This window comes from Cetorhinus maximus, unplaced genomic scaffold (genome assembly GCF_964194155.1).
Source record: "Cetorhinus maximus unplaced genomic scaffold, sCetMax3.hap1.1 HAP1_SCAFFOLD_650, whole genome shotgun sequence".
In the NCBI taxonomy this organism is placed as follows: domain Eukaryota; kingdom Metazoa; phylum Chordata; class Chondrichthyes; order Lamniformes; family Cetorhinidae; genus Cetorhinus; species Cetorhinus maximus.
Genome location: NW_027596592.1, coordinates 41059 through 55650, shown reverse-complemented (window position 1 = coordinate 55650; position 14592 = coordinate 41059). Strand labels below are relative to the sequence as shown.

General features: G+C 44.1%; 1 protein-coding gene across 1 annotated transcript; it reads right to left on the bottom strand.

The window, feature by feature from the left end:
• Positions 1 to 7514: 7514 nt before the first annotated feature.
• Positions 7515 to 12729, bottom strand: LOC144674389 (uncharacterized). The gene is made up of 2 exons (XM_078535787.1): positions 12451 to 12729; positions 7515 to 8512 (listed from the first exon to the last, which is right to left on the bottom strand). The coding sequence occupies exon 2, from the start codon at positions 8169 to 8171 to the stop codon at positions 7665 to 7667; it is 507 nt and encodes a 168-aa protein (XP_078391913.1). The 5' UTR covers positions 8172 to 8512; positions 12451 to 12729; the 3' UTR covers positions 7515 to 7664.
• Positions 12730 to 14592: the final 1863 nt, after the last annotated feature.

Sequence of the window (14592 nt, the reverse complement as noted above, 5' to 3'; positions counted from 1 at the left end):
TGCCAACCAATCAGCATTCTCTCTACAGACAGCATATATAGTTGTTTTTCCTTACATTGGTATTCTTGCGAAGTGCCCCGATGAGTACAAGACGAAAAGCTTCCACATGTCTCTTTTTTCAGCAACACTCAAGTTCTGTGCTACCAAAAGACTAATTGAGACTGAGTTAGACAAATTTTTCATCTAAGCATCAAAATGAGGGGCGGGCAGTGCAGTTAAGACCACAATCAGATCAGCCATGATCTCATTGAATGGTGCATCATGCTCAATGGGCCGACAGGCCAACTCCTGCTCCGAGTTCTGATGTTCTTATTCTTATGTTGTTAGGATGGCAGCGCGTGCGCCCAGCAGCACATTGCCCTTCAAACGATGGCGGTAATTAACCCGGGACAGTCGCCATCTCCTGTGCGCAGCGCGAGAATAAAATCAATGAGCCAATGATTTTCTCTCCTGGTCACCGGCGCCCTGAAGCCCCGCCCATGCTCTGTTCCGTCACCAAGACGGCCACTGAACCAAGATGGCGACCATTAAACTGGGCCTATTTCCGGGAAAAAGCCCCAGAGCTGAAAACGCGGGACTTGCAGAGTCTTATTCCCGATTTGCGGCCTACGTCAGGTGTTTATGAAGCCGCCGCTCCCTCCCGACACCGACTCCAGGCTCCATTCCTCCCTCCGCCCCATCGAATCTCACCCGCTGAAAAAATCCTCTCCCGCACTTGCAGGACACTGATCAAAGTGACACTGCGCATGCTCCAGATACAGTCCAGCACTGCGCCTGCGTACTGGGCTCCTGGAGTGTTCATAGGGCATATTCACATCCGCAGGGAATGTTGGGTAATAGCAGCACCATTAAACCCACAGAGGGGAAAGAAAATAATTGAGATCAATTAATAAAAAGACACACATGAATCCTCGTGAATAAATGCTCTTCCATACTCGAATTGCTCAAAGTGATTTAAACCGCTTCTCTCTTGTAGGAATATACTGAGTTTTTAAAGCTTTTGCCACTTGTTCCCACGTCTCTCTCCTGCCCTGAAGGTGCTGATTCTAGCTACGTTCAATCCCATAGTCACTGGTTCCTCTCTCCATCACGGGATGAGGAATATTCACTGTTCCAAAAGAACAGATGAAAATCACTTCGCCCATCATGCTTGTGCTGGCTCTTTGGAAGATCTATCCAATTAATTCCACAGCCCTGCTGGCACTGTCAGAACAATGTATATCCGCTGCAGTGATGCAGGAGCTGAATGGAAAAGCTTTTTCAGTTGGGTGATTCTCAGGAACATTCACCTCCGTGGAAAGATCACTGGCCCAGTGTCCTGAGCCAATATCAAGCGTTCACTGGTTAGTTAAGCCCATAGAGTACCTGGTAGAGTTTATTACAATAATTCTGCACACCCCACATATCACAGTGACATTATTAATAAAGCCCAAGTTAAGGGAGTATCCCGAGTGGGATGGAGTAGATGAATTATTGAGTTACAAAGCAAAGGCATTAAAAGATTGCAGCCTCACAACTACCAGTTGCCTGTGATGTTGCAGTATGAGGTGAGAGTGACTGCCCTTGACATCAAGGCCGCATTTGACTGAGTGCGGCATCAAGGAGCACTCGGAATATTGGAGTTAATGGGAATCGGGGGAAAACTCTCCACTGTATTCACAAAGGGAGGAGACAAAAAAAAGGCCAGTTAGCTTAACCTCCCTCACTGGGATAATGTTAGAGTATATTATAAAGGATGTAATAGTAGAGCATTTAAAAATGCATAATATAATCAAGCAGAGTCAGAAAGGCGTCATGAAGGGGAAATCATGCCTGACAAATTTATTACAATTCTTTGAGGAGGTAACAAGCACGATAGATAAAGGGGAACCAGTGGATGTAATATATTTGGATTTCCAAAAGGTGTTTGATAAGGCACCACACATAAGGCCACTTATTAAGATAAGAGGCCATGGTGTTGCAGGTAGTATTTTAGCATGGATAGAGGATTGGCTAACTAATAGAAGACAGAGAGTTGGGATAAGGGCCACATTTTCAGGATGGCGACCTGTAACTAGTAGAGTGACACATGGATCATAAGAACATAAGAAATAGGAGCAGGAATAGGCCATTCAATAAGATCATGGCTGATCAGCTCCAGGCCCCAACTCCCCATTCACGCCAGTTCCACATAGCCCTCAACTCCCCGGTATTTCAAAAATCTATCTCCATCCTCTTTAAATACTTTCAGTGATCTACCCTCTACAACTTTCTGGGGTAGAGAATTCCAGACATTCATTACCCTCTGAAAGAAGACATTCCTACGCATCTCAGTTTTAAAGACCCCTTATTCTGTAACTATGTCCCCTAGTTCGAGATTCCCCCTCTAGTGGAAACATCTTCTCAACATCTACACTGTCAAGCCCCCTCAGAATTTTTTATGTTTCAATAAGATCACCCCTCATTCTTCTAAACTCTAATAAATAAAGGTCTAACCTGTTTGGCCATTCTTGATAAGTCAACCCCTTCATGTCAGGCATCAGCCGAGTGAATCTTTCTGAACTGCCTCCAATGGCAGTATATCCTTTCTTAAATACGGGGACCAAAACTGTACACAGTACTCCAGGTGCAGCCTCACCAACACCCTATACAGTTGAAACAAGACTTCCCTATTCTTAAACTCCAACCCCCTAGCAATACAGGCCAAAATTCAATTTGCCTTCCTAATCGCTTGCTGAACCTGCGTGCCAACTTTTTATGTTTCATGCACAAGAACACCCAACTCCTTCTGTGCTGCACTTTTTTGGAGTCTGTCTCCATTTAAATAATAGCTTGCCTTTTGATTCTCGCTACCAAAGTACATTAACCTCACATTTTCCTACATTAAACTCTATCTGCCAAGCTTTTGCCTACTCACTCAGCCTATCTATATCCTCTTGAAGATTCCTCATGTTCTCATCATAACGTGCCCTCCCAGCTAATTTTGTATCTTCAGCAAGTTTGGACACATTACACTCTGCCCCCTCCACCGAGTCATTAATATAGATCATAAATAATTGAGGCCCTCGGACTGATCCTTGTGGCACTCCACTAGTTACATCTTTCCAACGTGAAAAAAGACCCATTAATCATGACTCCCTGTCTTTTGTGTGATAACCAATCCTCAATCAATTCCCCCAAATATCGTGAGCTCCCATCATGAGCAATAATCTTTTATGTGACACCTTGTTGAATGCCTTCCGGAAATCTAAATACACTAAAGTTGCCCTTTATCAACTCCGCTTATTATATCATCAAAGAACTCTAGAAAATTTGTCAAACATGATTTTCCTGTCACAAAACCATGTTGACTCTGTTTGATTGCGTTCAGCTTTTCTAAATGTCCTGCTATTTCTTCTTTAATAATGGAATCTACCTTTTTCCCAGCTACAGATGTTAGGTTGACTGGCGTATAGCCTATAGTCCCTCCCTTCTTGAACAGGGGCATCAGGTTAGACGTTTTCCAATCCGCTGGGACCCTCCCAGAATCCAGTGAGTTCTGGAATATTTTGACCAATGCCTCCACTATCTCTGCAGCCACTTCCTTTCAGTGCTGGGGTCACAATCTTTTACAATATATATTAATGACGTAGATGTGGGAAGTGAATGTACTATCGCCAACTTTGCAAATGACAGAAAAATAGGTGGGAAGGCAAGTGGTGAGGATGACACAAAGGATCCACAGAGGGATATAGACAGGTTAAGTGAGTGGGAAAAAAAACTTGGTACGTGAAATATAATGTGGGAAAGTGTGAGATTATGCATTTTGGCAGGAAGAATAGAGGAGCTGAATATTATTTAGATGGAGAAAGACTGCAGAAAGCTACAGGACACAAGGATTTGGGAGTGCTCATGCATGAGTCCCACAAAGCTAACATATCAGTTCAGCAGGTAATAGGGAAGGCAAATTGAATGTTGGCCTTTATTTCAAAAGGAATGGAGAGTAAAAATAGGGAAGGCTTGCTAAAACTATACAAGGCACGAGTTAGACCACACCTAGAATACTGTGAACAGTTTGGTCCCGTTATCTCAGGAAAAATATACTGGCATTGGAGGCAGTCCAGAGAAGGTTCACGAGGTTGATCCCGGGTATGGAGGGATTTTTTCATGAGGAGAGGTTGAGTAGGTTGGGCCTGTACTCATTGGGGTTTAGAAGAATGAGAGGGGACCTTATTGGAACGTATAAGATTTTTAGAGGGCTTAACAGAGTAGATACTGAGAGGTTGTTTCCCCTTGTGGGGGAGGCTAGGACCAGAGGGCATAATCTCAGAGCAAGGGGTCACCCATTTAAGACAGAGATGAGGAGGAATTATCTTCTATAAGAGGGTAGTGAATCTGTGGAATTCTTTACCGCAGAGAGCTGTAGAGGCTGGATAATTAAGTATATTCAAGGCTGTGATAGACACATTTTTATCAGTAAGGGAATCAAGGGTAATGGGGAAAAGGCAGGAAAGTGGAGTTGAGGATTGTCAGATCAGCCATGATCTCACTGAATGGCGGAGCAGACTCGATGGGTTGAATGGCCTACTTTTTCTCCAACGTCTTATGGTCTTATGGTTGGAGTCATGCCTAGCACAAAGGAAGATGGTTTTGGTGGTTGGAGGTCAATCAACTCAGCTCCAGGACTTCACTGCGGGAATTCCTAAGGGTAGTGTCCTCGGCACAACTATTTTCAGCTGCTTCATCAATGACCTTCCTTCCATCATAAGGTCAGAATTGGGGATATTTCTGATGATTGCACAATGTTCAGCAGCATTTGTAACTCCTCAGACACTGAAGCAATACATGTCCAAATGCAGCAAGACCTGGACAATATCCAGGCTTGGGCTGACAAGTGGCAAGTAAAATTCGCACCATAAAAGTGCCAGGCAATGACCATCTCCAACAAGAGTGAACCCAACCATCGCTCCTTGATGTTCAATGGCATTACTATCACTGAATCTCCCGCTATCAACATACTGTGGGTTACCATTGGCCATTAACTGAACTGGACTAGCCATATAACTACTGTGGCTACAAGAGCATGTCAGTGGCTAGGAACTCTGTGACAAATAACTCACTTCCTGACTCCCAAAAGCCTGTCCAGCATCTACAAGGCACAAATCAGGAGTGTGATGGAATATTCCCCACTTGCCTGGATGCGCAGCTCCCACAACACTCAAGAAGCTTGACACCATCCAGGACAAAGCAGCCCGCTTGATTGGCATCCCATCCACAAACATTCACTCCCTTCACCATTGACTCACAGTAGCAGCAGTGTGTACTATCTACAAGATGCACTGCAGGAATTCACCAAGACTCCTTAGACAGCACCTTCCAAACCCACAACTGCCATCTAGAAGGACAAGGGCAGCAGATAGATGGGAACACCTCCCCCTAGAAGTACCCCTTCACGTCACAGACTTGGAAATATATCACCGTTCCTTCACTATCACTGCGTCAAAATCCTGGAACTCCCTAAGAACACTGTGAGTGTACCTACACTACATGGACTGCAGTGGTTTAAGAAGGCAGCTCACCACCACCTTCTCAAGGGCAACTAGGGATTGGCAAAAATGCTGATCCAGCCAGCGAAGCCCACATCCCATGAATGAAAAAAAAAAAATACAAGGACCGTATCAGACTCCTGCTGTGTCTTTACTTCCCCATGACAGCCATTGTATCCTATTAAACACCCATCACAATATTTAGCCCAGAAAGCTGAGGTTATTATGATCACAGCCCTTCAAGGCGTTACTGAGAGAACCACCAACTATTCTGAAAGCTTTTTTATTTGTAACTCCCTCAGTGTAAACCTACTTCTCTGGCAACAAAAACACAGCCTCTCCACAGCAAAAAGGAAAACTCTCACCCACCATTTCAAACTCCGAATGATTTGAGATATTGCTGGTAAGTGACCAGGACAAGTTGCTATTTGTAAGGTGAAGGTGCATCAGCAGCAGGGGCTAGTGAAGAGGGTGATGGTAATAACCAGACAGACTGACTCACTAGGAAAGCTGCTCCAGAGGGGATTCCTTGCGATCCACCCAAAATACAATCTTTGTGATTATGGCCAAAGAGGCCAAGCACAATAGGAAAGACTTTCCCTCATCACTCACAGCAAGTAAGGTCTCCCCCATTATACATGATATGAACATATGAATTAGGGGTAGGCCACTCGGGCCTGCTCGGCCATTCAATAAGATGATTGGTGATCTGATCGTGGCCTCAACATTCCTATCACAAGAATGGCTCTAATTTGAATTGGGTCACACCTTAATGTCTCAGAAAATAATTAATTTTGTTTGTGGATCAAATTGGGGCACGTTTCTCTTTCCTTGAGTTCTCAATGCACCAGGACGTCCATCACCACCTGAACCTGTGTCTCATCTGTGTCCAAATTAATCCAGACCTGTGAAATGAAAGGTCCCAATGGACATGTCCCATCTGAATGATGTTCCCCGGAAAAAATTGCAGTTTGATTGTACAGGCCTATTACACTCAGTAAAAGAAGGGGACCGGTATATCCTGGTAGTTATAAATATGTTTACATGGTGGATTGAAGCTTTCCCTGTCTGTATGAATGATGCAGTCACTACAGCTAAAACTTTGTGGGAACAGATCTTTACCAGATGGGACTTTCTGAAAAGGATAGAGTGATAATGATTCTCATTTCACAGCAGAGGCAATACAGCAGCTGTGTCATCTTGTGGGTGTGGAACAACATTTCCGCATCCCCTACTGCCCAGACTCTAGTGGGATGGTCAAGATGTTTAATCACTCTGGAGAAACGACACTGAAAAAGCTGTCATGAACGGAGCTGATGATCTGATCAAGCCCAATGACTGGGTCACTGCCTCACCTGGTGTCTTAATGATCATTCACTCCACTCCTGTTCACTCCCCGGTCACAGCTCATTTTAGCTCATGACACATCGGTCAATCCAGATCGTGCGTCCCACCAGGTCCCACACCCCATGGCTACTCAACAGACTCAGGACCAGTTTCTCCAGAACCTCCAACAAACCTCAGCAATCTCCCTGCTACAGGCAGTGGAGAAGATGGTGCTGCCCATCTCAACACCTCCAGGGAGAAACACCCCACCTGTTACATTAACTGTTCAATGGGAGATGAAGTCATGTTAAAAACATCGTTAAACGGGGTCGGTCTGGGGAGCTACTTGGGAAGGTCCATATGACGTTCTACATAAATTGGGAGAAACAAATCTTAGATTGAGTATTCAGTAACAAGAGAAGGAAACACAATATCTGTGTTACCATGGAGATCAGTGTAAACAGTAAAAAATGGAAAGGTCAGATAACAAGACAGAGAATAAACGCTGTGTTTGATTTTATCCAACAGGGACAACATGTGGATGGTGATCGTGCTCCTGGACTGTGTCCAGGTTGAAGTTCTGTTCCGGCCATATGATCCTCTCCCAGATTGTCCTTTCTGACCTCCAGCCAGGTGATGTTAAACACGCAGGTGGGAAAAACAAAAATCTACAACAATGAGTTTAACACAGCTGATTTATTTGATATATAACCAGAATATTAAACATCAGTGCAATTATTATCGGAAGAAAGGAACACCAACTCTCAGAATGAACATGGTTCAGTCCTGGATGTGATTAACTGCAGCAATAACAGCAGAATCCAACCCCTGCAGTCACTTGTGTACTCGCCGGTGCCTCACCAGGTGGGATGACTGAGTGAACCCTTTCCCACACTCAGAGCAGGCAAACAACCTCTCCCCAGTGTGAACTCGCTGGTGTCTCAGCAGATGGGATGAATGGATGAATGCTTTCCCACAGTCGGAGCAGGAGAATGGTCTCTCCCCAGTGTGAACTCTCTGGTGGGCCAGCAGGTGGGCTGACTGACTGAATCCCTTCCCACAGGCAGAGCAGGTGAACGGCCTCTCCCCAGTGTGAACTCGCTGGTGTATCCGAAGGTCGGATGAATTAATGAATCCCTTCCCACACATGGAGCAGGTGAACGGCCTCTCCTCAGTGTGAGTGATTTGGTGCCTTAGAAGGTCGGATGACCGAGCGAATCCCTTTGGGCACATGGAACAGGGGAACGGTCTCCCCGGAGTGTGAGTGTGTCGATGAGTTTCCAGCCGGGATGAGTATTTGAATCCCTTTCCACAGTCCCTACATTTCCATGGTTTCCCCATGGTGCGGGCGTCCTTGTGTCTCTCCAGGTTAGGTGATCAATTAAAGCCTTGTCCACAAACAGTACACGTGTACAGTTTCTCCTCACTGTGAATGGTATGATGCTTTTTCAGGCTGTGTAACTGGTCAAAGCTCTTGCCACAGTCAGTGCACTGGAACACTTTCACTCGAGTGTGTGGGTGTCTTTTCCAGTCACGCTGATGCTTGAAATCTTTTCCTCAGACAGAACAGACAAACATTTCTCCTTCTACATTCAAGGGCCGATGATATTCAGGTCCTGATGAATTGAGTGGCTCTGACAGATCTTGATAATTGGTTTTAGTTTCCCTTTGACACCCCAAGCCTGTAAAAAGAGTTTACATAGAATTACACAGAAAATAGAGAATAGAAAGAGGCCATTGGACCAACTAGTGTGTGCTGGTGTTTACACTCCACATGCTTCCCCTTCCATTCCATCTAACTCAGCTCAGTCTTTCGGTTCATCTTTCTATTCCTTTTTCTCTCATGTACTCATCTAGTTTCCTTTTGAAATTATCTCAGCTTTTTGCCATAACCATTTCCTGTGGTTGTGAGTTCCACTTTCTAACCACTCTGAGTAAACATATTTCTCCTTATTTCCCTATTGGATTTATCAGTAACTATCTTGTATTTCTGGCACCTAGTTGTGGATTCTCTGACAAATGGAAACATTTTCTCCACATCTACAAGGTCCCAAATGGCAGACTGGGCAGAAAAATAAAAACTCATGGGATCCCAGAGAAAGTTACAAGTTGAATCCAAAATTGGCTCAACAGCAGGAAGTGATTATGATGGTTAATGGGTGGTATTTTGTGACTGGACGGCTGTTTCCAGTGGGGTTTCACAGGGCTCAGTGTTGGCTCCTTCATTCGTGGTTTATATAATTGAGTCAGACCTAAATACGAACAAACAAATTAGGAGCCGGAATAGGCCACTCGGCCCCTCAAGCCTGCTCTGCCACTCAATAAGATCATGGCTGATCTGATTGTAACCTCAACCCCATATTCCTGCCTACCCCCGATAACCTTTCACACCCTTGTTAATCAAGAATCTATCGAGCTCTGCCTTAAAAATATTCAAAGACTCTGCTTCCACTGCCTTTTGAGGAAGAGAGCTCCAAAGACTCACAACCCTCTGAGAGAAAAAATTTCTCCTCATCTCTGTCTTAAATGAGCGACCCCTTATTTTTAAAAGGTGACTAGATTCTCCCACAAGAGGAAACATCCTCTCCACATTCACCCTGTCAAGACCCCTCAGGATCATAAACGTTTCAATTAAGTCACCTCTTACTCTTCTAAATTCCAGTGGATACAAGCCTAACCTGTCCAGCCTTTCCTCATAAGATATTCCTGGTATTAGTCGCTGAACTGCTTCCAATGCATTTACATCTTTCTTTAAGTAAGGAGATCAGTACTGTACACAATACTCCAGATGTGGTCTCACCAATGCCCTGTACAACTGAAGCATCACCTCCCTACTTTTGTAATCAATTCCCCTCACAATAAACTATAATATTCTATTAGCTTTCCTAATTACCTGTTGTACCTGCACATCAGCCTTTTCTGGTTCATGCACTTGGACGCCCAGATCCCTCTGAATCTCAGAGCTCTGCAATCTCTCACCATTTAGATAATAAGCTTCTTTTTTATTCTTCCTGCCAAAATGAATGATTTCTCATTTACCCACATTATACTCCATTTTCCAGATCTTTGCCCACTCACTTAACCTATCTATTTCACTTTGTAGCCTACTTACGTCCACTTCACAATTAACTTTCCTACCTATCTTTGTGTTGTCAGCAAATTTAGAGATCATTGCTCTGGTTCCTTCATCCATGTCATTTATATAAATTGTAAATAGGCGTGGCCCCAGCACTGATCCCTATGGCACAGCACTCATTACATTCTGCCAACCAGAAAAAGACCCATTTATGCCAACTCTCTGCTTCTTGTTAGCTAGCCAATCTTCTATCCATGCCAATATGTTACCCCCTACACCAAGATCTTTTATTTTCTGTAATAACCTTTGATGTGGCACTTTACCAAATGCCGTCTGGAAATCTAAGTACAGTACATCCACTGCGTCCCCTTTATCCGCAGCACATGTGAGTCCTTCAAAGGACTCCAATAAATTGGTTAAACATGATTTCCATGTTGACTCTTCCTGATTGCCTTGAATTATTCTAAGTGCCCTGCTATAACATTGTTAATAATAGCGTCTAATATCTTCCCTATGACAGATGTTAGGCTAACTGATCTATAGCCTCCTGCTTTCTGTCTCCCTCCCTTTTTGAATAAAGGAGTTATATTTGCTATTTTCCAATCTAATGGACATGAACAGGAAGTTTGCTGATGATACAAAAATGGTTGTGTGTTTGATAATGAGGAAGAAAGCTGTAGGGAAAACAAGGCAAAGGATTACATGATAAATGGAAGGATACTGAGAATTGTAGAGGAACAGAGAGATCTTGGAGCCTGAAGGTAGCAGGACAGGTAGATATGGTGATTAAGAAAACCTACAGGATATTTATCCCTATTAGCCAAGGCATTGAATATAGGAGCAGTAAGGTTCTGCTTGAACTGCGTAAAACACTAGTTAGGCCAGAGCTAGAGTACTGTGTACAGTACAGGAAGGATGTGATCACACCAGAGAGAGTACAGGGGGGATATAAGAAGATGTGCCAGGAATGGAGAATTTTAGCTCTGAGGTAAGATTGGATAGGCTGGGGTTGTTTTCTTTGGAGCAGAGGAGGTTGAGGGGAGACTTAAAGGAAATGTATAAAATTATGAGGGGTTTAGATAGATTGGATAGGAAGGCACTATTCCCTTTGGTTGAGGGGTCCATAATGAGGGGAAAGAAGTAGGAGGTATAGAGGGGAAATGAGGGAATTCTTTTTCACCCAGAGGGGAGCTGTAACCCGCTGCCTGAAAGGATGGTAGATGCAGAAAGCCTCATAACATTTAAAAAGTGTACATTAATGATCTAGACATGAATCTAGGAGCTATGATCAGGAAGTTCGCAGATGAAATGAAAATCGGTGGTGTGGGAAATAGCGAGGAGGAAAGCTTTAGACCACAGGGCAATATAGATGGGCTGTCAGATGGGAAGAACAGTGGCAAGTGGAATTTAATCCTGAAAATGTGAGGTGATGCATTTTGGGAGGACTAACAAGGCAAGGGAGTACATGAGAATGATAGGACTTTAGGAAGTAGAAAGGATCAGAGGGACCTTTGTGTGCATGTCCATAGATCTTTGAAGGCAGCAGGACAGGTGTATAACGTGGTTAAGAAGGCATATTGGATATTTGTCTTTATTAGTCAAGGCATTGAATACAAGAGCAAGGACATTATGATGGAGCTGTATAAAGCATTAGTTAGGCCACATCTGGAGCAGTGTATGCAGTTCTGGTCGCCACACTGTAGGAAGGATTTGATTGCACTGGAGAGGGTGCAGAGGAAGTTCACCAGGATGTTGCCTCGGCTGGATGTTTCAGAGACTGGATAGGCTGGGGTTATTTTTCTTAGAACAGAGAAGGCTGAGGAGGGACCTGATTGGGGTGTACAAAATTATGTGGGGAATAGATAGGGTAGATAGGAAGAAACTTTTCCCCTTAGTGGAGGGTCAATAACCAGGGGACATAGATTTAAGGTAAAGGATTTGAGGAAAAATCTTTTCACCCAGAGAGTGGGGGGTATATGGAGCTCACTGCCTGAAAGGGTGGGAACCCTCAAAACATTTAAGAAGTATTTAGATGAACATTTGAAAAGTCATAGCATACAGGGCTACGGGTCAAGTGTTGGAAAATTAGATTAGAGCAGAAAGGGGCTTGATGACCGGGGCAGACATGATAGGCCAAAGGGCCTGTTTCTGTGCTGTATAGCTCTGTGGCTCTAGGTATTTGGATGTACACTTGAAATGATGTAACCTGCAAGGCTACAGACCAAGAACTGGAAATTGGGATCTGGCTGGATGACTACTAGTTGGTTATCACGGACACGGCGGACTGAATGAATTGCGACATGGACAACAAACTTTACCCAAAACTGGGACTGTAACTCTCACTAATAACACAGCTCAACGGTTTGCCCATTTTAGCTGCCAAGTATGTTTATTTAAGCACACGAGGTAATTTGTCTGCATGCAACAAATTCTTCAACATTCCCAACGAGATCGATGGAATTGGTCTCAAATTTAACCTGAAAAGATCATTAAAAGTTTCCCAGTCTCTCTAATATCTGAAATCTTTGCCCACAGACATTTCACCTTCCACATTCAGAGGACGATGATATTCAGGTCCTGATGAATCGAGTAACTGTCAGATCATAACATGATATTTGGTTTGAGGTTCCCGCTTGGGAATCCTCCTGTTCTAACTCCTGTAAAAGGAGTTTCCAGGGAAGTTTCACTGAGTCCAGGTTAGAAATTCACAACATCTTTTCTTCCTGCATCCGGTCCTAGGATGGCCGCGCCTGCGCCCTGCCGCTATAGAGATAGCGGCTGCGCATGCGCCAGGCTGCACATTATCCCTATAAAGATGGCGGCTGCTAACCCGGACTTGTCACTGGCAGGAACATCAACAGTGTCGGACCTCTCGGTGTAAACAACGGATTGTATCAGAAGTACTGGAACAGACTTCTCACCCTCCGGACGCTTTTTGAATGATGGCGGATAAGGAGACCCAGAATGCTCCGCGCGAGTGAATACGCCATATCTCCATCAGAAGGGCCATAACGCGCAGGCGCAGGAATGCTCCGCCCCCGGAAGCCGCCTGTCCGAGCGGAGCATGCGCAGTGTTGCTCCAGGCTGAGCGCAGCCTCAGTGAGAGTGAGCGCGGTACCTGGAGTCTGAATGGGAGCGGCCGGGAGCGGGAGGAACAAGGATTCCTGTAGGAGCTGTTAATCCATTTCACACAGGCAGATACTTTTAATTTATGATGGGCTTATAGGAATCAGTAGCAAGGCAGCTCATATTGCCAATCCCCAGTTTCCTGTTGAGAAATTGATGGTGGGTTTTGTTCTTGAACCGCTGCAGCCCGTGTGGTGAAGGGGCTTCCACAAAACTGTTAGGTAAAGACTGAGAGGATCTTCATCCAGTGATGAAGCAACAGTGATGGGTGTCCCAGTCTGTAACACTGACTTACATTTAGAACGGTGATGTGTGTCCCAGTCTGTAACACTGACTTACATTTATAACAGTGATGTGTGTCCAAATCTGTAACATTGACTTACATTTATAACGGTGATGTGTGTCCAAATCTGTAACATTGACTTACATTTATAACGGTGATGTGTGTCCAAATCTGTAACATTGACTTACATTTATAACGGTGATGTGTGTCCAAATCTGTAACATTGACTTACATTTATAACGGTGATGTGTGTCCCAGTCTGTAACACTGACTTACATTTAGAACGGTGATGTGTGTCCCAGTCTGTAACACTGACTTACATTTATAACGGTGATGTGTGTCCAAGTCTGTAACATTGACTTACATTTATAACGGTGATGTGTGTCCAAATCTGTAACACTGAATTACATTTATAACGGTGATGTGTGTCCAAATCTGTAACACTGACTTACATTTATAACGGTGATGTGTGTCCCAGTCTGTAACACTGACTTACATTTATAACGGTGATGTGTGTCCAAATCTGTAACACTGAATTACATTTATAACGGTGATGTGTGTCCAAATCTGTAACACTGACTTACATTTATAACGGTGATATGTGTCCAAGTCTGTAACACTGACTTACATTTATAACGGTGATATGTGTCCAAGTCTGTAACACTGACTTACATTTAAATAGTGCCTTTGATGTAAGCAAACATTCCAGGGTGTTTTATGGAAGCTTTACAAAGCAACATCTGACACCGAGACACACAGAGATATCAGGGAAGAAAGTCAAAAGTTTGGTCAAAGAGGTAGGTTTGAAAGAGTGTCTTATTGAGGAAAGTAAGTTACAGAGGTGGAGAGATTTCATGAGGGATATTGTGAGTTTTTGCCTTTGGCCCAGCCACGAACACTGAAGGAACTGAAAATGGGGATGCTGAAAAGACCGGAATTAGATGAGCACAGAGATCTCAGAGGGCTGTGGGGCTGGAGGAGATGACAGAAATAGGGGTGGGTAAAGCTTTGGAGAGAATTGGAAACAGATAAAAGTATTAAGATTTGAAGCACTGCTCAACCTGAAGCCTAAGTAGCTCAGTGAGCAGAGTAGTGACGGGTAGCAGAGTTTTGGATGATCTCAGCTTTACAGAGAAGTTGAATGTGGGATGAATTAGAATAGTCAAATTTAGGGAGTGGAATGGATGAGAGTTTCAGAAGCAGATTAGCTGACTCAGGGGCAAAGCAGGTGAGATTACTGAGGTGGAAATAGGCAGTGTTCTGTGGTCAGGAGATCA

Coding starts and splice junctions, on each gene's coding strand:
- LOC144674389 (XM_078535787.1), bottom strand. CDS start 8,171: ATGGGGAAACCATGGAAATGTAGGGACTGTGGAAAGGGATTCAAATAC.